The sequence below is a fragment of the Ictidomys tridecemlineatus genome, chromosome 9, assembly GCF_052094955.1.
Source record: "Ictidomys tridecemlineatus isolate mIctTri1 chromosome 9, mIctTri1.hap1, whole genome shotgun sequence".
Lineage (NCBI taxonomy): Eukaryota > Metazoa > Chordata > Mammalia > Rodentia > Sciuridae > Ictidomys > Ictidomys tridecemlineatus.
Genome location: NC_135485.1, coordinates 133,426,991 through 133,454,794, shown reverse-complemented (window position 1 = coordinate 133,454,794; position 27,804 = coordinate 133,426,991). Strand labels below are relative to the sequence as shown.

At 34.7% G+C, this 27,804-nt stretch overlaps 1 protein-coding gene across 5 annotated transcripts in view; it reads left to right on the top strand.

Annotated features, from left to right (window-relative positions):
* The window catches only part of Naa15 (N-alpha-acetyltransferase 15, NatA auxiliary subunit), a 101,456-nt gene that overhangs the window by 69,407 nt on the left and 4,245 nt on the right, over positions 1-27,804 (top strand). For 3 of the 5 annotated variants that reach the window (XM_078022113.1, XM_005327570.5, XM_021727904.3), the window contains 9 exons: positions 1,116-1,285; positions 2,744-2,896; positions 3,438-3,566; positions 5,035-5,248; positions 10,422-10,615; positions 15,245-15,353; positions 17,646-17,744; positions 24,226-24,369; positions 27,578-27,675. In XM_078022113.1, coding sequence (XP_077878239.1) covers positions 1,116-1,285; positions 2,744-2,896; positions 3,438-3,566; positions 5,035-5,248; positions 10,422-10,615; positions 15,245-15,353; positions 17,646-17,744; positions 24,226-24,369; positions 27,578-27,675 — 1,310 coding nt within the window. Of the gene's footprint in view, positions 1-232; positions 328-1,115; positions 1,286-2,743; positions 2,897-3,437; positions 3,567-5,034; positions 5,249-10,421; positions 10,616-15,244; positions 15,354-17,645; positions 17,745-22,934; positions 22,995-24,225; positions 24,370-27,577; positions 27,676-27,804 lie in introns of those variants that run through there. The other 2 variants (XR_013426154.1, XR_013426155.1) reach the window with 2 other exon arrangements.

Here is a 27,804-nt window from a genome sequence, read left to right as displayed (position 1 = left end):
CTATTTGATGTGACAAGATACTGTATCTTGTACACTGCCATTGAAGATCTGGAATCATTGTCTTTCCAGGACCTCTGGTTTCTATACTGTGAAAGCCCAAAATGGAACCTGGGGTGTGCATTGCATAAGTTGGTCATTGTTTCTAAGTCTCAGATTAATCTTAATAGTACTTTTTAAAAGGCGTTACCATGGTTTCATTGGTTAATCATCATGATGTTCCTTTGATTATCAGCAATTTCCTACATATTTTACAAATGTGGAAGAGGTTCAATGACATGCCCAAGAATATGCAGCACTTTTGTTGCAGATCTATCAGATCGGGAGTTGGTGAGTTCCACTCCTATTGTTTGTCCACTGAGCCATCTTGCTTTTAGTAGGAAGAAAATAAGCAGTATATTGCTTTATTTGAAAGCAAATAACAGTTCCCAAGTTTTAGAAATTTGAGTTTAAAAAAAATTATAGTGTGTAATTTAAATATACAACCCACACATTTTTGGGGGAGTATATTAAATCATCAAGTAAAATATAAGTTTTTTTAAACATGTCATCTCATTTTTGGATATAGTTTTTATTCAGACTAAATAATTCATCTTTGTATATTCAGTATAATATTAGGTTACTAAGAATACCACCAAAATTCAAAATAACTGCATCACAAACATACATACAGTTAAATGCATTAGATAGAAACTGAAGTAGTCTTTTTTGTTTTTTTAAACCTCATATTACTGGGGAATTTCTTTTGATTCCGCCCCTCCCCCCTTAAAAAAGCACCCTGATCATTGCGTTCTCTAGTTCTAGTACAATTTTGTCTCCCTTCACTCTTTTTTGTTTTCTTTTTAAGGCAGTTAGTTTATATGATTAGTCTTACTTATTAGCCTTATTTGTTATGAAAAGTTCTTAAATGCAAAGCTTTGTGCTAAAATATTGCGAGGATGTAGAAGAGAAAACATGATCCCTTCCAAAGATTTTATATACCATGATGTAGTTTTGTACACAAACTACTTTCAAACTTCTTTCCTTATGAATATAGGGACCATTTTGAGGGGGGCACTCTTAACATGTGTAATACCTAATCATTTGAATTCTCTTCCCCTATTCCTCACTTTTTAAAGATGATGGAAAGGAGGAACCACCAACTACATTACTTTGGGTCCAGTACTACTTGGCACAACATTATGACAAAATTGGTCAGCCATCTATTGCTCTGGAATACATAAATACTGCTATTGAAAGTACACCTACATTGATAGAACTTTTTCTTGTGAAAGCTAAAATCTATAAGGTAAAAATCTTTCCTTTTTCCTTTAAGGTAATGATATTAGTCATAATTTTTTCTGTATTTTATAGATTCTAAATGTAAGAAAAATGACATCATACAAAACATGGAATAAGAAGTCTATTTCTTAGTCTGATTATGTTTATAATGTGGCCATGCTTTTTTGATCCTTCATCTATGTCTATATACATATACATACATAAGGCCATTCATATGTATTTTATAGGTATGTACTATATATGTGTGTGTATATATATTTCTCATTCACACATATCTGGTTTATTCTCTTGGTTTGGGGGAATAAAAGTATATGTAATCCAAGGGTAATTTTATTTGCTAATAAAGTATGTGATTATAGTAACTGTTAAGTATGGTCATCTCGGTATGTGTAAATGAAGTAAAACAGTGAAGATTTAATTATGAATTCTACATATTATCTTTTCTGATTTGCCTCCTGGGCTCTGCTTATGAATTTTCAGTCTTTTAAGATTAGCACCTTAAAGTTGGTTCTTCTTTCTGTTGCAAATACAATTTCATAAATCAAAGTTTTTGAGATTGGTTATAAACTAATAGTTTATTTAGCAGGAAATTAAGTAATTAATTGTAAATTGCTATTTTGGGTGGGGGTAGGCAGTTTTAGAGATCAAATACAGGGTCTTACACACTCTAGGCAAGCACTCTGCCATTACATGGTATTTCTAACCCTTTTAAAGCCCAGGTTTTGTTCATCAGGTTTTATGGCTTTGCCAAATGGACTAGCTGGGTGGACTAGAATGAGGATCATTGGGAGAATGTCCATTAATGTTCTAAACAATAATGTTTATCTGTGGTTTCTTTGTTGTGGAAATTGGCTATTAATTTCCTTCTTGGGACTTTTAAGTTGGTATATATACATCTTTATTTGGCTTAAAGACTTTTTTTTTTTTTTTTTTAAAGAGAGAGTGAGGGAGGAGAGAGAGAGAGAGAGAGAGAGAATTTTTTTTTTTAATATTTATTTTCTAGTTCTTGGCGGACATGACATCTTTGTTGGTATGTGGTGCTGAGGATTGAACCCGGGTCGCACGCATGCCAGGCGAGCGCGCTACCGCTTGAGCCACATCCCCAGCCCGGCTTAAAGACTTAATTATTAATATTTATTCTTAGATTTTGACAGCTATTTTTGAGTATTGCTATGTGCTAGGATCTGCTCTCTCTCTATATATATATAATGAGGCTTACAGTAAATAAAATAGTTAAAACCAGACTCTCTGTCAGAGAGCATGCATTTTAGATGGACAGAAAGATAACGGAACTTAGATTATGGAGGAAAACATGCTTGTATATTGAATAGCATCTTTTGAGCCGTGAGAATATCTTTTTTCCCCCTTCATTTGTTTATTTTTATTACTTATCAACAGGTAACAAATTACCTGCACAGTAAAATGAGTGTACTTATTGGTTTATTTTGCTTTTGTACCTTGTAAGCATGCTGGAAATATTAAAGAAGCTGCAAGGTGGATGGATGAAGCTCAGGCCTTGGACACAGCAGATAGATTCATCAACTCCAAGTGTGCAAAGTATATGCTAAAAGCCAATCTGATTAAAGAGGCTGAAGAAATGTGCTCAAAGTTTACAAGGGTTTGTACAACTTATGTTCTTATTTATGAATAAAGAGGACTTGAGCCAGTTTATATTCATACTGTCTCCTTTATAAATTTTGTTTTTAATATTTTCATCAGCAAAATAGTCCAGATTTTAATTAGATTATTATATTGAAGACATTTAAAACTGTCAGTATAAAACATTTTCTTTTTACATAGTTGTATGATGGATTTTTAAATTCTGGTTTATATTAGTTTATATCTAGAGGAAATTTTTAGGGGTTAAGAGAATTAGTATCTATTGAATATTTGCTGTGTACTGGTGTTCTTTTTCTTATGCTAATCTCTGCTGCACAATTGACAAACCTTTTATTTAATCATTTGAAAAATCTATTATTTTTAGTGATTAAAAAGTAATTTCATTTTCTTTCACATATGAACTATTCCTTTTTATCCTGAGACTTTTGAGTATAGATCCAGCAAATTGTTTTGAGAGAACTCATATCGGTTGATTATTTTATGAGATGAATGGTGTATTTGGTAAGAAATGGTCTTGATATGTGTGATTTTTCATGTAGGAAGGAACATCAGCAGTTGAGAATTTGAATGAAATGCAATGCATGTGGTTCCAGACAGAATGTGCCCAGGCATATAAAGCAATGAATAAATTTGGTGAAGCACTTAAGAAATGTCATGAAATTGAGAGAGTAAGTACCTTATTTATCTTTTTATTCTGTCAGACATTCTGTCAGTTTTTTTGTGGAAATCTAGTTTTTTTCCTCTTCTATTTATAATTCATAATAGGTGAATCACTGTTTTCAGTTTTTGTAATAGAAGAATTATATGCTTTGTTTTTAGCTAACTTGTGTATGGTATTTTTCTTGTAAGAACTGTTTTTAAAAATTTTACATTGGGCTGGGGATGTGGCTCAAGCGGTTGCGCGCTCGCCTGGCATGTGTGCGGCCCGGGTTCGATCCTCAGCACCACATATAAACAGAGATGTTGTGTCCTCCGAAAACTAAAAAATAAATATTTTAAAAAAAATTTTTTTTACATTATTGTATCTTAGCTGTTTTTAGGTTTTTTTTTTTTTTTTTTTTAATCTATGGAATTGCTGCTGCTGCTGCTTCAGTAGTACATAATAGCTCATTAACTAATCCTAGAATCCTGTTTCTTGTGGGGTTGATTTGTGTTGGCCAGCAGTATATTCTTGATAATATCCAAGCTTCACAACCCTTTTACAATACGTCTGTAGCATGTGCAGTTCTTTATTTTTTGACAAAGTCTTTGTTTTCTTAGTCTTCTTCACTTTAGATTCATTTCTATCACTAGTAATAGGCTTTTGTTTTTATGTGTGTTTTTCACAGATAAAAATAGTTTATATAATTCACATTTATAATATTGTCAAGCACAGGATCCCATTGCTTGGTTGAAAGGTGGAAGTTGCTGATTGTCTGGCTTACTAGCTAACTGATTTATCTCCTATATACCAGCATTGAACTACATAGGGTTCAGATTTATACCCTCAGAAAAAAATATTTTTACCAAATGCTACATATAATAATCCTTTACAGATTGTTCTAAATTGTCTAATGAGAGTCTACTGTACTGAACCATTTTATATATATATATTCATATATTTTAGTTACATCTTTTTAAAATTCTTTTTTGTAGTTGTAGATGGATAGAATGCCATTATTTTATTTGTTTATTTATATGTGGTGCTAAGGATCAAACCCAGTGCCTCATGTATGCTAGGCAAGCACTCTGCCACTGAGCTAGAGTCCCAGCCCCCATCTTACATATTAATCAATTATGGTTGGTTTGTCAGAATGACTTTACTTATATCTGATTAAGGCAGGAATAAATTGTGTGTGTGAGTGGGGGGGTAAATAAAAGCATTGTGCTTTTCTTTTATTCAGCGATTATCAGTGCTTGCTGTATATCATGTCCTTTGCTAGGTGATGACCAACTATATTTGCTTATTTGATATGCAAAATATTTTATTTATGCAAAATATTTATATTGAATGGTTGTAATTTTTTGTATATTTTTGACATAAGTTTTTGTATAAGTTTTCATTCCAAAGAAACAAGTAATTCTAAGGCTTTGACTTTATAGTTTTCTTAGACATTGCAATACTTCAGTGTAATAATAAAAAGATAATTTTGTTAGCATTTTATAGAAATCACTGACGACCAGTTTGACTTTCATACATACTGTATGAGGAAGATTACCCTTAGATCATATGTGGACTTATTAAAACTAGAAGATGTACTTCGACAGCATCCGTTTTACTTCAAGGCAGCAAGAATTGCTATAGAGATCTATTTGAAGCTTCATGACAACCCCCTTACAGATGAAAATAAGGAGCATGAAGCTGACACAGGTATAGCATTCAAAGACTTATTATTATTTGCTCTGGTGTGTGTGTGTGTGTGTGTGTGTGTGTGTGTGTGTGTGTGTGTGTGTGTGTATTTATTTGTGTCTTGAGTAATATAGTTTTTTCAGCTTTTTATTGAACATCTTCTGGGAATATGTTTTACAGGGTTAGAAAATATCTATTGATATTTTGTGAATTTCTCTAAGCAATAGAAGATAAATACTGCTTACTTTTATACTTTCAAAATAAATAGGGATAAATAGTATAAATAGTCTTTAACATTTAAGTTTTAATTTCACATTTAATATCTGTTTTACCCAGCTAATTACTTTATAGTACTATAAATTTCTAACTACATAATTAGTGTGGGACTCTATTAGGGTTGGCTGTTAGTGTAATTCCTCTTTTTAATAGTAATTTATAATTAACCTGCTGAGACCATTATTCTTTATTATTTGCCACTGCAGATAAAAAGCAGATAATAGGGGCTGGGGTTGTGGCTCAGTGGTAGAGCGCTTGCCTGGCATGTGTGAGGCCCTGGGTTTGATCCTCAGCAGCATATAAAAATAAATAAAATAATTTTTATAAATTAGATAATAAAGAATAGTTTAAATTCATGTTGCAGTCTTGTTTTGATTATTAAAAGGTGTTTTTTTTTAGCTGGACATGGTGGTGCATGCCTGTAATCCCAGCAGCTTGGGAGACTAAGGAAAGAGGATCTCAAGTTCAAAGCCAGCCTCAGCAAAAGTGAGGCGCTAAGCAACTCGGTGAGACCTTGTCTCTAAATAAAATACAAAATAGTGCTGGGGATGTGGCTCAGATCGCATGCCCCTCAGTTCAATCCCGGGTTACCACCCCCACCCTCAAAAAAATTTTAGAGAAGAAAAGGTTTATTTTGGTTCAGTTTCAAAGGTCTCAGTCCATAGTTGGCCAACTCTGTTGCTCTGGGGCCATCATGAGACAGAACGTCATGGCAGATGAGTGTGGCAAAGGAAAGCTGCTCAGCTCATGGCAACCAGAAAGAAGGGAAAGAGTAGGAGACAGAGGAAGAGGGCAGGGATAGATATAGTCCTAATGTCTCCTGGTGACCTACTTTCTCCAGCCATACCCCACCTGATTATAGATCCCATTCAGTAGTTAATCTACTGAGGTACATCCCTCAGGATCCCATCATTAACACCTCTGAAATTTGCTGCATCGTCTAAAACACGGACTTTTGCAGGGCTATTGCAGATGCAAACAGTAACACCTATGACTTGTAAAGCTGGAAATACTTTGCTGACCGTTGGTATAGCATAATAGAAAAAACTTCAGAGTCAGTAGATTTAAATTTTTGCTCTGCCTTTTATATTGCTCTGTGTTGTCATTTTTCAAAACTGAAACCTCTGTTTTCTCATGCAGTACCCTCAGAGGACTGTTTCAGGACCCTCTTTGGATACCCAAATCAATAGATGCTCAAGTCCATTTTATAAAATGGCACAGTATTTGCAGTTAACCTACTATGCATATCTATCAATACACTACATCTACAGATTGCTTATAATACCTACTATGTTGTAAGTGCTATATAAATGGTTATATTGTTTAGGGAATACTGGTGAGAAAAAATGTATGAACATGTTTAATACCAACAGAATTTCTCCCCCAAATATTTTTTGTTTTGAGGTTGGGTGATTCTGCATGCAGTGCAGATGCAGAACCTACAGAAACATTTTACACTCTAATCCATGAGAATATTACATTATGTATGGTAGCATGTAGCAAGGATCCAAGTGGTATAGCAGTTACTTTTGGTTTTAGTTTTTAAATTTTTGGGGCCTGGTATTGAACCCCAGGGACACCTAACCACCAAATCCCTAGCCTTTAAAAAAATAAAAAAATTATTATTTTGAGACAAGGTCTCACTGAGTTGCTTAGGACCTAGGTTGCTGAGACTGCCTTTGAACTTGAGATACTCCTGCCTCAGCCTTCCAAGCTACTGGGATTATAGGCACGCACCACTGCCCTTGGTGTAGTTATTCTATACATCATTGAAAAGATAGCTCTTATATGGTCATAATCTTGTGTTTCCAGAAAGTAATTTTTTGCAGCTTGTTTGAAATATTCCTTTTTTACTATTAAGGGATGTTTTTTTTTTTTTTTTTTAACCAGGAAAAAAGAGCAATAGGTATGTAATTATTATTGGTGGTTGCATATTATTTATTGCTGGGTAATAAATTTATTTCCCAAATCTAGCATCTTAATTGTTTCTGTGGGTCAGGAATTCAGAAGCATCTAAATGGTTCTAGCTTAGGGTCTCTTATGAAGTTATAGCTAAAAGTTGGGCTGCGCCCCAGTCTCATGAAGACTTGACTAGGACTGAAAGAAAAGTACATTTCCTAGGTAGCTCACTCCCAGGGTTGTTGGCATTCTTTAGTCTTGTAGTCTCTCCATCGGTTTCTAGAGTTCCTCAAGAGGTGGTAGCATCACAAGAGAATGAAGAGCATGAAGCCACAGTACCTTTAAAACATTCTGTTTTCGTCTTGTTACTTCCTTTATACCCTATACAGGGAGTCACCAAGTATAACCTGTGCTTGTTAAAGAATTTGGGAACATGTTATATATATGCAAAATATAGTTAGTCCTCCCAATGCCATTAGAAGTGTTATCCCATTGCAGCATTAGCTTAAAATCTAGAATGTTATCATAGGAATCAGGTAAGATTGCTGATGTAGCTTTTCTACTATAGCTTTTCAAATATTGTTCTTGACATGTAATTCTGTGAACTAAAGAGACAGTTATCACCAGCTATACACCTGGTACAAAATGTTGGGACAGTTACAGGACTCCCATGGTGCACATTCTTAAAAGGCCCACAGAATTTACTGTTTCATGTCAGTTCTCAAGTCCAGCAGGGCACAGATCAATAGTTTCTTGATTAGACTAAAGACAGAGGACTGATTTTCTATGGCTCTTGGATATTACTCTTGCTCTCTGGGTTCTTGGTTTCACCTTCTTAGTCATCCTTGCTTTTGTTTGAAAGGTGACATTTGTTTGCAACTGAATATTTTTTTCATTTGCTTCTGCCCTTATAATTTTGAGTTTTTAAAGGCCAGTGTGACTTTGTACTCTTTATTTTTTCAACCAAATTTTCGTATGCTTCCATCTATGGAATTTTCTTAAGACCATCAAAGCTCTTTTTGTGAATTTTATTGGAATCCATATATACCTTGCCATCTTCAAGTTCCTTACAAGCTTGCTTTGATTGAGAGGTCCCTGTGAGTCTTCTCATGCCTTAAAAAACTTTTTGGAGAACTTTCTTCAGGTTGACTATTATTCTAAGGCACCCACTTTCTGAGTTCTGGGTCTTAAAAGATTTTATAGCCAACACTTTGACTTTCTCTCTTGGCATGTGTTTTCCTGACAATGACTTGGATTTGATCTTTGCTCAGTAGCCATTTCTGAAGAGATTTTTATGAAAGTTTTCAAAACTGTCAAATCCCTGATTCTTCCATTAGTTGCTTTCTTATCTTGCATTTTATTCTAAGCAGAACTGTAATCAGGTGCCACAATTTAACACTTTGCCTGAAAATCACCTTAGCTATATCATCAGTTTATTTTACAACATTTGCTAAACTTTTTGCCACTTTAAATCTTTATCTGCAGTCCTCTCAAAGCTGACTTCTATTAATAGGCTAAAACTCTTCAAACTTTCATTGAAGTTCATTTAAGTCCACTTTTCCCTGGTTCCAAAGTTATCACATTTTAGGTGTTTGTTATAGCACTATTCCACTTCTGTATACCAGCATCCTCTTTGGTTATCTAATGCTGCAAAATACATTAGTCAAAAATTTTATATGGCATGATTATCATCTGACAGTTTCAGTGGGCCAGGAATTCAGAAGTCACATTAGCCATATGGCTCTGAAGAATCGGGGTCTAATATTAAGGAGGTTGAAGTCAAGATGTTAGCCAGAGCATTTAAGGATTGAGTTGGGTTGGAAGACCTGCTCTCAGCCTAGCTTACTCTTGTAGTCTTCAGTTCTTGGCCACTGTGTCTTTCTATAAGGTAGATTGGGCTTACTTACCACATGGCAGCTGGCTTCCTTGGAGTGATGAACAAACAAGGAAGATTTACAATGCTTTTTTTTTTTTACACCAAATCTTAGGTTATTACATACCTTCATTTCTAGTGCATTCTTCTTATAAGTGAATCATTATTGTAAAACCTGTGTCCAAGTAAGGGGAAGGAAATAGGCTCTACATTTTAAAAAAAGAATTTATTAGTTGTTAATGTACCTTTATTTTATTTATTTATATGTCGTGCTGAGAATTGAACCCAGTGCCTCACCCATGCAAGGCAAGTGCTCTACCAGTGAGCCACAACCCCAGTCCCATAGTCTCTGCATTTTGAAGGGAAGAATTTTGTAGGCATATTTTGAAATCACAGTGTAGTATCTTTTGGAATGAAATTTTTCAGTATTAACAAGTGTTAACCAAATAAACACTGAGCATGTAGTTTTCACATTTGTTGCATGAAATCTAAACAGTATATATTTTTCACTTTATTATATTTGTCCATGTTTTATTATTCCTTTGAGACATTCTGAACTTTGTACCTGTAGAGATATTATGAATTTTCAGTGTAAAAATTTATGTTATCATAAAGTTATTCATTTATTCTGTCTTAACAAATCTTTTGAGTGTTTTCTATATGTTCAACTTGCTGTTAGGCCTTGAGAATATGAGTATGAGTAAAGTGGCATCTCGTCCCCAAGGAGCCCACATCTATAAAGAGACAATGTATAAGATATTGTAATGAGCAGAATATATGAAGTATAATACAAAGCAGAGTATAATATAGCAGAGTACAATATAATAAAGCCATAGAGATAGCTGCAACAACTCTTTTACGTTCAAGAATTGCAAATAGTTTATTATTGCTGGAGGAACTGGTGTGCTTTACCTTGTTGCATGTTTATATGTATAACCTATATAATTAAAAAAAAATTCTGAAGAGGTTACCTGTTTTTGCTATATTACGTGGAACCATAAAAAGGCTAGGTGTATGTAGGCATATTTACATGCATACTGTGTTGCATTCTTTTATAGGAGTTTGGGAATAGTAAAAAGTATAGGTTGATAATTATTAGTCTGATTAAAACATGCTTTTAATTTCATTAACACTTACTGCCTATAGCGAACATGTCTGATAAAGAGCTAAAGAAGCTACGTAACAAACAAAGAAGAGCTCAAAAAAAAGCCCAGATAGAAGAGGAGAAAAAAAATGCAGAAAAAGAAAAGCAGCAGAGAAATCAGAAAAAGAAGAAGGATGATGATGATGAGGAAATTGGAGGGCCAAAAGAAGAACTTATCCCAGAGAAACTGGCCAAGGTAATTAATTAGTAATAGATTTTTTCACAATTGAGTGAAATTTGATGGCCAGCTGTTGTCACTTTTATACTATCTTATTTGCCCAATGTTATCAATATTAGAGACAAAAATCATGTTCATTTTTTAACTTTCTCTCTTTAATAAGTATATATATTCTAAAAATCATATTTCATTTTTAAAACTTGAAATAATGAGCCTAGGTCCAGAGTAATTAGTGTGGTTGGTATGGTGGAAAAAGTTATCACTTTTGAGTCATTGTGATCTGGGTCCAGATATCAGCTCTTATATTTCTACTGTGTGCCTTTGGATACTTCATCAAATCTTTCTGATGGTATTCTCATTTGTAAAATGGCAATAAGTCCTTACTAGGACTTGAGAAAATATATATATGTAGAGCATCTAGGGTCTTTACAAGTGGTAAAATGAAAGTTTTTGTATCTAGGCTAAGTTGAGCTTGCTATACTCTGAAGACTATATGTGTATCTCTCAATCATCCTTATTGTCAGTTAATAATATTTCTTCACTGGCCTTCTCCATTTGAATCTAATATTTTAAAAAACCTGTAAATATTTTTCCCAGTCCAGAATCTGATCTGTTTTTTAAGCATTCTGACAAAACATCACATGAAACATTTTGACTAATTTTGATTAATATCAGGGCTCTTCTTTTGACCTTTGACATCCTACTCCATGTCAAAATATTTACATAATTGTTTGTTAAAGCAATAGTAAGTATATTTCCTCAGACTTGAATTTTAGTCTCAGTAATAACTGAAAATTCAAAATTAAAATATTTTTATAATTATACCAGAGCAGAAGGATAGTAGTGACTCATAGAAACAGTAATATTAATAAAAGAAATTTAGAAAAATCTAGTTTGGATTTCACAAGGTATATTGATTGAAGTGTTTTCACAAATGTGTAGTCACTGTGGACGAAGATAGCACCTTTTTATTATTTGGGAGTTTACTGGAAGAATACACTGGGAAGTGAAGAAGCACAGAAAATTCACCTCTTGGGTCTCATGGAAAATTGCACGGGTCCTTTGGTGTATAATGAACTTCAGGTTCCTCCATATCTTCATATAGTTCTTGAACAGATATTTGTATTATTTGTCACTTTCTAATAAAGAGTATGTATCCCTACACATTAGAATTCTTTTTTTTTTTTTTTTTTTTAATATTTATTTGTTAGTTCTCGGCGGACACAACATCTTTGTTGGTATGTGGTGCTGAGGATCGAACCCGGGCCGCACGCATGCCAGGCGAGCGCGCTACCGCTTGAGCCACATCCCCAGCCCCCACATTAGAATTCTTATACCAGCCCTCCTTAATAGACTGTTAGGTTTTTCTTATGTTCAGGCTATTTGGTTGCCTTTGTGCCACATGTCAAGCTGTGGTATAATTATTTGTAGCTAGGCTTATAGCATGTCAGAACAAAATACCTATAGAATGTTTTTGATGGCTTTGTTTGGAAGGAGTATATTCTTGCCTGTTAGGCGTATAGGCTAATTTTCTCCAAAATGCCTGTTCTAATAGCATCCATACACCATTGTGGTAGCAGTTTCAGATTACTCTAAGCTATCATAACAAGGAGTGGCATTGTAGGCTATTTTAAAAATTGCTTGCTGTATCTGGGTTTAGCTTTTTTATCTGGTCCTGTATTTTAGCATTGTTCCATGTGGCAAATTGTGTCACCGGTTCATGATAACATATAAAATAAAATGAAAGCATTTTTATGTTAGCAGCTATATTATTCATTCATTCATCTATCTACCTATTTATTTATTTATTATTTTAGTTGTAATTGGACACAGTACCTTTATTTTATTTATTTTTATGTGTTGCTGAGGATTGAACCCAGCACCTTGCACCAGCCCAGCAGAGATATCATTTAAAAAGAAGAAAGGAAGAATTGAGAAGGGATTTAGTTAAAACTGGTGCTGAGGATCGAACCCAGGGCCTCACTTGTACTAGGCAAATGCTCTACTGCTGAGCCACAACCCCAGCTCAGTAGTTGGTATTTCTGAATTCTGTCACGTACTACCCATCTTATGTTCCTTTTTACATCTTCCTTTGTAGAGTTTAATCATCTTAAACATTTTGTTGCTATGCTGTGAGAGTAGTGAATAGAGACTACTGTACAACATGTCTTAACATGGGATTTCAAGTCACTTTGTAAATTTAAAAATTGTATATGATGAAGAGTGTCTTTGCAAAAGATGTCCTAAATTGCCAATCAAGTACACTGTAGTCTTTGAATTTAAGTCTTTGCAACTTCGTGCAGCATTATTTATTTATTTAATTATTATTAATTTTTTTTCAAAGAGTGACGTAGAAGAATATGCATAACATTTGCAACTCTATCCAATATTTGACTCAGTGAACATGGGATCCTAGTTGAACAGGAGGAAGGCACAACTGCTGTTCGTTAAATCTTAGTTCTTATGTGCAGCAGTCTTCCTATAGTGATTGTGATTTTTGGTACTTAAAGACACTGTTTTCATACACATATGCAACTAATATTATTTTTTATCTTTAAAAAAATTTTTTGTAGTTGTAGATGGACAGAATGTTTTTATTTTACTTGAGGATCAAACCCAGTGCTCATGCATTCTAGGCAAGCATTCTACCACTGAGCTACAATTCCTGCCCTTTTTTTTTTTTTTAATCTTTTGACTACATTTTTTCCTCTTAAGCACCAATTTTAGAAGCTCATTCTTGTTTGTATGTTTTCATATGTATAACCCTGAACTTAATGTGTGTGTTTAAAGATGGAATATAGTTAGTTTTGTTGTGATTGGGTGTGTATATTTAAACAATTAAATTTGACCTGATAAAATCTTACCTGTGAAAGATACACAGAAACTGAGACTATATGTGGGAACAACAGACCCCAGCCAGGTCTTCTTTGGAGATATATGTTCTTATTTATTAAGAATTACAAGCATAATTTGTTTTTTCCCTCTCAATTGCTTGATTTTACTACATATTGATGCTTGTATAGATTTACCTTCCTCTGTTCCTTGTTGTTTTTCATCTTTTTTTAAAAAATATTTTAAAGTTGTTGATGGATCTTGGTTTGTGGTGCCGAGATTCGAACCCAATGCCTCACACGTGCCAGGCAAGTGTGCTACCACTGAGCCACAACCCCAGCCTCTGTTTCTATTTTTAATAGTAGTTCTATCACCCTGAGAATAAATGATCCTGGTTAACGTACTGGCCCTCATTTCAGACTGTACCCCCATGTACATGAAAAATTTGTTAGAACTGATTGGCATTTTCAGCTTTCATTCTTTGCCTTTCCAGGGAAGAAACATTTTCTTCCCTGTGTTTCACAAGTTGAAACCCAATAGAATATAGTATCATGGGAACAAGAAGCGAAATATTTAAAACTGTGCAAGAAAAGCTAAGGACCACATTTTCTTTTCTACCCTTTGATTCTGGACTCTGTAGTTATTAGAGAGACAGTTCCATATATAAAGTTTGTTTCTGGTTTGGAACACATATCCTTCAAAATAACACCATTCAGCAATGGTAGCTGGGGTTTTAATGGATAGCCTTACTGTCCTATAAGGCTGATTGCTTTACATGAAAAGACAGGGTGAACCCCAGAGAGATTACTTCATTGCTAAATATGTTTTAATTCTGTGGAATAATTTTCTTGGTGAGAACTTATATTGGTAAAACCACAGATATTCTATTGACAGAAGCCTGTTGGATAGATAATGGCAAATCCATTTTCCATTGAGAGTAAATTGTTGCTGCTTCTTTGAGAGAAGAATTTAGAGTCTGATAAATATGACATTGTTCTCCATCCCACCCCAGTGTGCAGGAATTAACTTGTCTTTATACTCAGTCTGGGAATATAACAGTAGCATGATCATGGAGTAAATATTACACCTACTTAGTAATGATTACATGAACATGGCATTTATGTGATTAGTAATGGATGGTAGGGGCAGAATTGTATAAAGTCTTTAGATTTCATCTCCATTAGTATGGCATGTAAATAAAGTGATTTTTCTATAGAATTTGTAGTAAAACAAAGCAAGACAGCATGGATAGTATTTATTCTTTAATGTTGCTGACAATTTTCTTCATACTCCTTTTGATGCTATTTTACATCCATTGTCTTTTTTCTTTTGGCTGTTGTTTTTCCCTGGTTCTTCTATTTTATCCACTTCTTTTTTAAAAAAAAATATTTATTTTTTTAATGTGCAGGTGGACACAACACAATGCCTTTATTTTTATGTGGTGCTGAGGATGGAACCTGGGTCCTGCCGGTGCTAGGCGAGCGCTCTACCGCTGAGCTACAACCCCAGCCCTATCCACTTATTTTTTGATAGTTTCTATCCAGAGATAATATGACATCTGTAGTTGAACTTACTTTGCTAGCATGCGTTGAGACCCTGGATTTGATCCCTAGTACTGACACACACATACATTCTGAACTTCTGTAGAGTTCAGAATCTCCTTTGTTTAGATTACGGGAAGTTAAAATATGACCATATATTTCTGGGTGATTGGTAAGTGAGGTTCTCCCCCCATCCCCAAATTTTTAACAGAATAAAATCACATTCTCCAAGAATCTTTTTTTACATTTGTATAATATCTTTTATTTTTGTTAGGTTGAAACTCCATTGGAAGAAGCTATTAAATTTTTAACACCATTGAAGAACTTGGTGAAGAACAAGATAGAAACTCATCTTTTTGCCTTTGAAATTTACTTTAGGAAAGGTAGGCATTTATCTTGTTGTGGCCCTGATAAAACTGATCACTGTTTTTCTTAGGTATAGAGACACACTTCAGATAGCTTTACCTTTGTAGGCTTTTTTTGGACAAATGATTGTAGCATCCTTACAGAAATGCCATCCGTGTGCAGAATGTTGTGGGGAATGACAATGATACAGTTACCATTACGAAGACATTAAAATCAATAATAGATAATATAGATAAACTAGGTTTAAGGTCAAATATATGGTTCAGTGAAGTAGCTGATGATTGGGTAAAATCAGCTATTGTATATAATGCTCAGAATAGTGTTTATCCCATAGTAAGCATCAAATAAATGTTACCTGTTATTAGCTATTGTTATAAATAGAAGATATTTTGGGTTGGATCTGGAAGGATGAATCGTGTTCAAAGTTAAAAGATACATAGAAGGGAAGAGTACCCATTAAGAAAACACAGGAGTGTATGAATATGTTGATGTTGTCTATATATCTTTGGAGCAAGGTAAAAGATAAGGGTCCTGGTTTTTAGTCTCAGAATGCTGAGACTATATATAGTAGATAATAGGTTTTTATTGTACAGAATTGATGTAATCCAACTGCTTCATTAAAAACTCCATTGGAAGAAGCTATTAAATTTATCTCGAGGTGATGCATTTTGAAGAAGAACTTTTGTTAATGAAGACAGGAGGTTGTTACATCAGAAAAGTAAATTGTTGAAAAGCCAGGTTTGACAGGGTATGCCTTTTTATGTCCCTCCTACTTGGAAGGCTGGCACAAGAGGATCACTTGAACCCAGAAATTGGAGGCCCGCCTGGGCAATTTATTAGACATTTAATTTTAATTTTAATTTTTTTAAATTAAATTCTTGGGGGAAAGTTGCTACATGATAACAGATTTTTTTTTGTCCTGAGGATTGAACTCAGGGGTGTTTAACTGCTGAGTCACATCCCCAGCTCTTTTTATATTTTATTTTGAGACAGGGTCTCCCTGAGTTGCTGGGCTTACAGGCATGTGCCACTTGCCCAGGCATAATACAGTTTTGAAATAGGATATAGAAAACTTACTATGGATTAGAAGAAACTGAGAAGAAAACAAAAGATAATAGATATGGTCTCTTGATAAAAATTTTGATTTTCCAAATATATTTTTTACTATATTTTCTGTTTTTCATAGTGATTATAAATTAGAAAATAAATTTAATAAATAGCAATATTCAAATTTTTGACATTTAATACAGCTCTCCTCTTTATAAATGTTCTTAGATGTGCTGAGTATGCATATTATTCCAGCAACTCAGGAGGCTAAGGCAGGAGGATAACAAGTTTGAGGATAGCCTCAGCAATTTAGCAAGGCGGTAAGCAACTTAATGAGACCCTGTCTCTAAATTAAAAAGGTCTGGGGATGTGGTTCAGGGGTTAAGCACCTCTGAGTTCAACCCCTGGTACCAAAAAAAAAAAAAAAAAAAAAAAAGCAGGGGGTTATCAGATGGAACTCCAAAATATAGAGTACAAAAGCTGCTCTGCTTAAAGTGAGGAGGGATAATCTAAAGCCCCCACACAGTTTCTTGGCTGCGAGCTGACTCAGAAAAGGAACCAACATTTGGAATCCACTGTAGTAGTGTGAAATGTGTAATGACAGAGCAGGGCTGTGTTTTAAGCTTCCTGAGTATTATGGGGAACGGAAAAAGAATAGTCAGAAGAACTTGGAGTTTTGTACTTTGGGAAATGGTACCAATTAAAGAAGTCTCTACAAAGAAATGATTATAAAGACGACATGAAAGTAGACTGAGTATTCAAGTGAAGATTTCCATTTAACAGGTGGAAAGGCTACTGAAGCTTGGGAAAGATAGAAGTTGAGAATGGGCACCTCATAGGGAAAAATTAGAAATTGACTGAAAATATAACCAAGGTGGTCTCAAACCTATAGAGATGGCAGAGAAATCAGGAAAGGAAAGGAACAGTTAGGTAGAAGGGGAATCATTAATAAATTAATAGATCAAAAGAAGGACGTACATACATTTCTTTATTTTGATTAAAGGAAATTAGGAAATAGCTTCAAATTTTCTTTCTTTGTTTATAGGCATTAATTCAAATATTTCTAAATGCTGTGAAGGTTTTCTCTATTTTGTAAAACCTTTTCTTAATGAAAAATATGTTGCTAATTGAAGAAAAATTGTTTGCTTTAGTCAGTTTAGTTGTGATGGAGTCTAAATTTATTTTTTCAGTTTGTAAGGTCTTGGCTCCCCACAGGAGGCAATTTATCAGATGTTCAAACTATATCTTTTTCTTTTTTACAGAAAAATTTCTTTTGATGCTACAATCAGTAAAAAGGGCATTTGCTATTGATTCTAGTCATCCCTGGCTTCATGAGTGTATGATTCGACTCTTTAGTACTGGTATGTTTTTATTTTCCATTACTAAAATATTTGATTATAGTAGTTGACATAGTAGTTGATATTTTCTGTATAAGTAATCTGTATAATATTATCATAAATTCAGTAATTTAAAAACTTTTGTATATTAAGTTAGCTGAGGGGAAAGCCAGGGCACTTTTATTTTTAATGAAGGCATTTATTTTAGAGCTACAGATGTTACCTGATTTGGACATTATTTTTTAGCCCAGGTATTTGAGACTCATTTTGGTTGTTTTTTTTAAAAAAAAAAAAGTCACATAAGTTGAAGTGTTAAATTATGTTTCATTATATAAAGTACCTTACTAAATTGTTTTAAAATTGAAGGTTCTCTTTTAAATTGATTAGTTTTCTCCTTATTATCTCTTAAAGACCTCAATTTGTAAGAATTAGGTTTGCTTAGCACAATTAAGTCATAGATTGTTTTGTTACTTCAAACATCATCATCTGTGCCCTTGAAATATTTTGACAGATCAGTACATTTATTTTAGTGTGAAATAGAACCATGGAATTTTACAAACCCAAAAGTAGGTTTTTTTCCCCCCTAATTATCTCTTGTTTTATACTTAAGAAATCTGGAACCCTAAAAGATTAAATAATTAATTCTAGGTAAAATAACTACTTAGTAATGAAATAGGGACTATAGCCATTTGTTCTTTCTCTTGTGGTTAAGTATCTTATCTGAAATGCCCGGGACCATAAGGGTTTCAGTTTTGGGATTTTTTTCATTCTGAGGAATTTGCTTGTACATAAATTGAGGTATCTTGGGGACGGGGCCCAAGTCTAACATAAAGTTTATTTGTATTTCATATACAACTCATATTAGCCTGAAGAAAATTTTATACAGTATTTTTAGTGAATTGTGTTTTTTGACTTGTCAGATAAGACAGATACGAAATTTTCCATTTGTGGTAATTTGTTCAGTGCTCAAAACCTTTTGGATTTCGGTTTTGGTTTTTAAGTAAAAAAGGAATACAGAACAATATACAGAGTTTGAAATGATATTAAATTTGCTCTCTCATACCCGGCTCCATACATTTGTATAAAAGTGATGAAATTAAACCAAGCATTTCAATCACATTTTAAAAAGATGCTGAATTTGGACTGAGGTCTAGGTCAGTGATGAAGTGGATGCTTAGCTTGCACAAGCCCTGGTTCAATCCCCAGCAACACAGTGCCCCTCCCCGAACCCCCACCATCCCCAACACTAATAAAAAAAGGTGCTAAATTTACTTTGACTTCCAAGCAGAAGTAAAGCCTTATTAAATTTATATTTATGAGGGGCTGGGGTTGTAATTCAATGGTAGAGCACTTACCTAGCACAAGTGAGTCACTGGGTTTGAGCCTCAGCATCACATAAAAACAGATAAGGTAAAGGTTAAATTTTTTCAAAAAATATTATATTTATGGTTTTAAAAAATAAAACCTTTTTAGAAATGGAATTACAGAAATGTTCTCAATTTTAAAAATTTATCAGTTATAATATTATAGATAACATGTTAGAAAATGAAAGAATTTCTGTATTTTGGGGAAAATAAAGACACTTCCTTATTAGTCTTTTTTGGGTTGCTAATAAAGAACTTTAAAGCTGGATATGGTGGCATACATGTATAATCCCAGCAACAGGGGAGGCTGAAGCAGGAGAATCATAAGTTTGAAGGCAACCTGGGCAATTTATTGAGACTGTCTTTAAATAAAAAATGAAAAGGGCTGGGATTATAGCTCACTCAGTGGTAAAAGGTCCTTGGGTTCAATCCCCAGGACTGTTGTCCTACCCCCGCAGTCCCAACAGCAAAATTCTTAAAATCATGAATCAGAATTTAAGGTTAGAATTAATAGGATGGAAATCCTTCTAAGCTTGAGACTTTTTTTAAATAATGCATTGAAAGTTACATATTTAGCCAAGTGTGGTGGTGTATGCCTATAATCCACTGGCTGAGGCAGGAGGAATGTGAGTTCAAAGCCAGCCTCAGCAAAAGCGAGGTGCTGAGCGACTCAGTGAGACCATGTCTTTAAATAAAATGCAAAATAGGGCTGGAGATGTTCAGTGGTTGAGTGCCCCTGAGTTCAATCCCCTGTACCCATCCCATCTCCCATTTAAATGATTTTGCTTGTAGTAGTGAAGGTTGATTGACATGACTTCTCTTTCTACAGATTATTTTTAGAGAATTAAAATGCATATGGACTTAGAATTATTAATAAGTAGTTAAAATTATCGCATTAATAAGTAGTTAAAATTATCACATCTGTGCTATGTTATTGCTCTAGGTGTGCAGCTGAAGTTACTGTTACAAAGAGCCTTTACAAAGTAATCCTTATTTTGAATATAGGCAGTGATTATTTGTAGTGATAGAGATGTGCTATCTCTTAAAAGACCTTTAAGAATTTGGGTAGTCTGTTTATCATTCCCTTTGTTAAGAAGAAGAGTGAATATTTGTGAAACTACAGAATATAAGATAGTAGGGGCATTTTTATTATGCTCCAAGATATCTTTAAATAATATAATTAGTACTTTGATTTAGAGGTAACTTTTCAGGAATACATTTGTCGTGTTAAGTATTGGTTATAATTCCTTTACAAAGATAACTGTACACATGAGCACAGTTTTCTGGGGAGTATGGAAGAAAAAAACCAGAGTACATAACTATTTTATTAGTTGTAAAATTTTCTTGAAGTGAATGTATATTTTATCAAATATTTATTTTTATTTCTATTTATGGTACTGGGGATCAAACCCAGGAGTGCTTTACAACTGAGCTACCTTCTTAGCTCTTTTTATTTTGAGTTAGGATCTGGATAAATTACCAAGGGTCTTACTAAGTTGCTCAGAGTGGCCTTAAACTTGGGATCCTTCTACCTCATCCTCTTGAAACTGGGATCACAGGCACGTGCCCCACCTCCAGCTTACTATTGTAAACTTAAGCAACTTTAATTACATTTTGACCAGTACTAAGTAAAAGACAGAAGTTTATATATTAATATTCAGTTTGTCTAGTTTTTTTTTTTTTTTAAACAGGTTTATATTCTCTTAAATACTTTAAAAATTAGTACTATTTGGCTATCTGGCTCCACAATGAACTTTATATCTCTTTTCTTTCTCATTTGTACCGCCTCATTTTTTATCTGCCAAGATTACTTTTCTTTTGTATTTGTGTTTCATCTCAAATGTCCTTTGATCTTTTATCATTTTATTTAATTCTGTTTAATATTCTCATTTATTTTGCTATATCAGTGGTAATCATTTAGTAGATTGTCCTACAAGCTAGTAACCCATGGTTTGAAAATATGAGCATTTTTTCAACCCAAACTTTTTTGGGGGGGGGGCGGCTACTAGGGATTTGAACTCACAGGTACTTGACCACTAAGCCACATCCCCAGCCCTATTTTATATTTTATTTAGAGACAGGGTCTCATTGAGTTGCTTAGCGCCTCACTTTTGCTGAGGCTGGCTTTGAACTCGGCATCCTATGCCTCAACCTCTGAGCCCTGGGATTACAGATATGTGCACCATTGCACACAGCTCAAACTTTTAATAATGACAGCTGGCCTGGTAACTTAAGGCAACTCCTTTTGCTTAGATTTGCCTTTTAGTGGAACTTATAATCATTGATGATTACTTAATTAATTCTGTCTGCTGATAAATTAATAGCTTGAATAAAACACTGTTTTAGTTTTAAGATATAATAGGATCCAAATCAGAGACCCCTTAGAAGAAATTTTGTTGTTTCACCCCCAGCCAACCTCTCCTCAGTTATTGTTCTTTGATTCATGTGACTTATTTACTCCTGTTTTTGGGAACAGGGATTGAACTCGTTTCGTGGTCACTCAACCACAGAGCCACATCCCCAGTCCTATTTTGTATTTTATTTAGAAACGGTTTCATTGAGTTGCTTAGCATCTCGCTATTGCTAAGGCTTGCTTTGAACTCTGAATTCTTCTGTCTCAGCCTCCAGAGCCACTAGGATTACAGGACTGCGCCACTGCACCTGGTTTGCCCACTAGTCTTTAGCAGCAATAGGTCCTCTAATAAACCTGTCCCATGGGACATTACTCCTTTCTTTTTTTCTTTTTAATATGTTTTTTTAAGTTTTAGATGGGCACCGTATCTATATTTATTTTTATGTGGCAATGAGGATGGAACCCAGTGCTTCAGAAGTGTAAGACAGGAGCTCTGCCACTGAGCTACAGCCCTAGCCTAGATATTGCTCCTTTCTTAGAATTCCATGGGCCAGCCAGAAATGGTGATGCAAGCCTGTGGTCCTAGCAACTAGAGAGGTCGAAGCAGAAGATTCCAACTTTGAGGCCAGCCTGAGCAACTTGGTGAGGCCCTGACTTAACAGTTAAACAAAAGCAAAGGGCTAAGGATATAACTCAGTGGTAGGGAACTCCTAAGTTGAGTCCATAGTACCAAGGGGAAAAGAAATAAAGGAATTTCGTAAGGCATTTCTTATAGTGGTGTTGGTGGTGGGCGGGGGAGATTGTTGCTATCTTCCTGGAAGTTACCCTTAAAATCTATATGATTTTTTTAAAAATGAATTTTTGTGGGACTGGGGTTGTAGCTCAGTGGTAGAACACTTGGCCTAGCATATGTGAGGCACTGGGTTCGATCCTCAGCACCACATAAAGATAAATAAATAAAGGTATTGTGTCCATCTACAACTAAAAAAAATTTTAAGTGAATTTTTGTAAAATTGTAAATGAAGTAATGGTTTCATAAGCAACTATTAGTAAGAATGGAAGTTTTTGTGTATATGATTTGTTACATATGTATTTGTAGGTTGTTTTTACTTTTGTAGGATTCTTAGCAGTTTTGGTTCTTCTGGGGATATTAGTCTGAGGGAAATAAACTAATGTAGGTAATAAAAATTATAAAGCGCCCCTCCCCTTGATATTTATGTAGTTTCCAAAAACATTTTAGGTATACCACCAAGGTCCCTGGAAATAATTTGTGTTTAATACAAGATCTATAATTTTTGAGGTAATGTTCATTTTAATTGGCCCTAACCTATTTTGACAACTTTTCTTTCTATGGAAAGCATTGTTTGCTTCCTACAAATGCATGCTTAACCCTAAGGGATGTGTTAAGTCATTATGGACATGTTATTTAGTATGTGGATTTTTCTGTTTTCTGTCTTACCAGAAATTTTCCTGTTTACTCTTTAATACTTTGTTTAGGGTGAGGAGTCTGTGTCCTTGTGCAGTAGTCTGAAGAATTTCCCTTCTTTCTACCCCCAAGTAAGCCCAGTTGCTATTTATGAGCAGTTTGAGCTCTATTTGTAGTTTAGTCTAAACCTGTTATTTCCTTGTGTCTAATAAATTCAGAACCTTTAAAAAACAAACAAAAACAACTTGTTTCTTCCTTAAGAAACAAGTATTGATAAATTGCCAAAACAAATTTGAAAGTACAGTGGCATTGAAGATTAAACTAAACTTTTTAGTAGCTCATTTATTTGAGCCATCCAGTTCAAATAAATGAGCTACTAAAATGTTTAGTTTGCTGTTAACCAACAAAGGGCATATCAATGAATTATTCAATTAATAATTTTGTGTAGAATAGTTAACTTAGATGTTTACCCCTTCAGAGTTTAGCGTTAGAACTTTTAGGGTCATGATCCATTAGTGGAATAATGAGATCAGTTATCAGTGGAACATTACTAGCATTTAAAAACCTCAAATAGGACATTACAGAAAATGCCAGCATGTATTGCACATACTATGGATATGGAATGTATATTTGTCCCAGTATAGATAAATAATTGCAAGTCAAAATTTGGAAGCCACCACATTAGTTCTTAGCCATAATGAAAAATCTACTTATTCTTTTCAGACTGTGATAAAAATAGTAACTACAATTTATTACACACTAATTAGCATTTTTATACATAGCTTTTTCTTCCTGCAGTTTTTCTAGTTTAGCTATTTCCCCATTTTATATATCAGTAAATAGATTCAAGGAGGTTATAACTTATTCAAGCCTAGATCTATACCCAGGTCTGTCTAGCTATAAAGCTCCAGACTGTACCAAAATAACAATGAAACAAAGCATAACTTGGATTTAGTCTAGAGAGATTGGGGTCTACTTTTTCACTTCCAAAGTCCAATGAGAATATGATGACTCCAGTGTATTTATTATAGGAAAATGCTTTGGTGGTTCTTTAAAGAGCTTTTTATAAATAGCTCAGTTCATATAGTTCCTTGAGATAAAGGTTACTGAAGTCAACCATGTTTTTATTTTTGTTTTAATTGATAAATTTACGTGGATATGGAAGGAAAAAGTAAGAAAATAATACTACATATCATTTAAATTTTTGTAGGTAAGCTCTTTAGATGTTGAATTATCCATAGGTGTTGGTATTTGTGTATAGTGGCTGTTTCATTGATCTCATCAAGTAGATAATTTAAGTACTAAAAACTTTGTATCAAAGTATCTAAATGCTAAGAGAGTTTACTTTACTTTATTCAACAGTGTGTGAAAGTAAAGATTTGCCTGATACAGTTAGAACAGTATTAAAACAAGAAATGAATCGTCTTTTTGGAGCAACGAATCCAAAGAATTTTAATGAAACTTTTCTGAAAAGGAATTCTGATTCATTGCCTCACAGATTATCAGGTAATCACCTTACTTTGTCTTTTTTCAGCTTTCTAAAACAACTTCAGTATTTTAATGGAACAATGATAAGTTAAGCTTAGAAGAGGGAATATGCATTTTTAAAAAAAAAAAAAAAGAACATGTTTTATTTTTATTAGACCTAATAGTAATGTTTACAGAATTCCATATGGAAAAATGTTAGAGGCATGCACAGGTGTTAGCCCTGTTGAAGAGATGCAGATGTGAGGAGGAGGTGAGATCTGGCTATATCTATAAAGGGGTCTAAGAGTTAGCTGGGTATTAAGAAGAGAGATTTGTGTAGTCAGCTTTTTCTTGTTTTGACAAAATACCTAACAATAACAACTTGGAGGAGAAAAAGTTATATTGGGTTCATGATTTCAGAGGTCTCAGTCCATGGTCAGCTGGCTCCATTGCCCCGGGCCTGAACTGAGGCAGAACATCATGGTGAAGGGAAGTTGTCACCTCACAACAGAACATGTGTGGTCCAAGCCTGGAATAAAATACAATCTCCAAGATCATGCCTCCAGTGACCTGCTATTTTCAGCCACACTCCACCAGTCTACAGTTAACACCCAGTAGTCCATTGAAATTATTACTTCATCAGATGGATTAATCCACTTATGAGGTCTCACAGCTCTCATAATCTAATCATTCACATCTGAACATTTCTGCATTGGGGATCATGCTTTCAAAACATGAGATTTTTGCAGGGGATATTCCCAGATTCAAACTACCATCCTGCTCCAGGGCCCCAAAAGTTCTTGTCCATTTCACATTGCAAAATATATTCAATTCATCTTTAGGAGTTCCCATAGTCTTAACAGTTTCAGCATTGCCCAGAAGTCCAAGTCCAATGTTTCCTCTGAGACTCAAGGTAAACTCTTGTCTGTGGGCCCCTGTAAGATCGAAAGCAAAGTTAGATGCATCTGATATATAGTGGCACAAAGTAAAGATTTCTGTTCCTAATGAAAGGCATAGAGGTGTAGAAAGAAGGGATAGGGCAAAGCAAGACTGAAACACAAATGTCCTATAGCTCCATATCTGGCATCTGGAACACATGGTGGTGACATATAATCTCCAGAAGGTTTAGACAGTCCCATCCCTGTAGCCTGGTTCATTGTAGCACATATGGCCTCTCTCTTGGCCTGTGCTCACTTTCTTCAACTTTCCTCAGCAGACATCCCAGCCTTCTTGGTCTCTTTTAATCCCAGGGATCCTTACCTCAGCTTTGGCTTTTTTTTCCAAGCCTCACACATCACTCTGTTGGGATGCCTACAGGGATTCTGCCTCTGGCACACTGGCCTGAGCCCCCAGGCCTTCCTTTGAATCTGAGTGGAAGCCTCTATGACCCCTTATAGCAGCATCCTGTCTTCCTGCAGAACCAGCAGCATGTGGATGATGTCAAGGTCTGCTACCTGCTCAGGCAATATCTGGGCCTCCTTGGGCCACTGCTGCTGAATGAAGCCTTTGGGTGCCTGGGTGGCTGAACATGGTAAATTGAATCCTGGGGAAACCACTTTTCAGGAAGCCTGGATGTAACATATTCCAAACAAGCTTTCACTTATACACACTTGAGTCTTGCCAATTCCTGACATGCCCTCAAGACATCTTTCCTGTTAGTCTGTGCTAAGTACCTAGCTTCTCTTTGGTGGTGGTATTCTCTTCAGCAATCACATTTTCCTTGGTACCAGTTTCAGTCTTTCCTAGCCAAACTGCAAGACTTTCAAATCTTTTGTGCTTTCTACTCCCAATTCTCAACAGTAAAGATGGCTAAAAGCTTCAGCAGTATCTATGCCACTGCCTGCATGCTATGCTGCTTTGAAATTTCCTCCACCAAATTTAACAATTAGTGCATCTGAAAAACCTCAAGAGCATGTCTATTCTGGTCTTTAAAGCTCACTCCAAAATTGCCCATTAAACTGTGCTTACAGTATTCTATGGCTTCCCTTGCCTGCATCCCCATACTTTCAAATTGTTCCTACAAAGCAGTTTCAAAGACTGATGGGTTAGTCACAACAATGACCCTACATCTTTGTACCAATTTCTGTGTTAATGTCAGCTTTTCATTAATGTGACCAAAATCTGTGACAACAACTTAGAGGGGCTAGGGTTTTAGCTCAGTGGTAGAGCGCTTGCTGAGCATGTGTGAGGCACTGGGTTCAATTCTCAGCACCACGTATAAATAAATAAATAAAGGTCCATCAACAACTAAAAAAAATTTTTTAAAAAAAGCCAAAACAACCCAATAACTTAGAAGAGGAAAAGTTTATTTTAGCTCATGATTGCGAAGGTGAGGCAGAATATTGTGGTGGAAGGGATAGCTCAGGAACAAAACTCTCCTTATGACAGCCCCTAGGAGGAGGCCTGTTACATTTTAATTCTATAAAAACAGGCAACTTAAATTTGCCTGTTTTTATAGAATTAAACTTAAATCAAGACCAGTTGTTTCTCCTAGTTCACCATTGGCATTACAAACAAACAAATATAATTGAATATAAACTTATACATAACAATGGAGGTGGAGCTTGCTTTCTTCTCATTCTTCCCTCATTGTGCTCTTCAGATTCTCTCCATGTGACCCTCATATCCCATTTCTCATGCTTATGTAGGTATCAAATTTAGCAATGATGAACCTGAAATCATCTCATAGTTCACAAAATCTAAGGGTAAAAGGTCTGTGTCCAAGAACCAAGGTCGGGACTTTATGGGACTTTGTGGATAGTGCTTTAGTGGTATGCTTTTTAAATTCCTGGCTAAGAAGCCCAGCAGCTATTATTGCCTTTGTGGAAACCTGAATTCAGCTTTTGTCTCACACCATGGAGATTTGGTAGCCTCTCTTCACCTCCCTCTCCTTCACCACCAAAGTATTCCCTTCACCACCAAATCCTTATATTTATTTTAGAAAGAAAACTTTCCATGGTTTCACCACATAAAGGCAAGTATGATTAGAATATTTGTATTTCTTTATCTCCTTGTGCACATTTCCAAATACATAGTGTTTTATTGCTAATGTATTATAATCTCTTCTCCTACTCTGGACTGTTAGACTATTTCTCAGGATTTTTGTTTTGTTTTTTAAATTACAGTCTTTCCATTTTTAATATGTAATAATACATTATGTGCACCTATATCCTGCATTTTATATTTGAGTAGAGGATAAGATAATGGTTTTACCTTAAAATAAATTTCGTTTTTTCCTCTCCTTTAGCTGCCAAAATGGTATATTATTTAGATCCTTCTAGTCAGAAACGAGCTATAGAATTGGCAACAACCCTTGATGAATCCCTCACTAACAGAAATCTCCAGGTAAAGAGTTTTGAAATAATGTGTAAGAAAACCTAACTACCTTTTCTCTAGTCACCAAGAGAAATAATTGTTGTTTCTTTATTTTTGTATAATATTCTCTAAACCATTATGAATTTGTATCAGAAACAG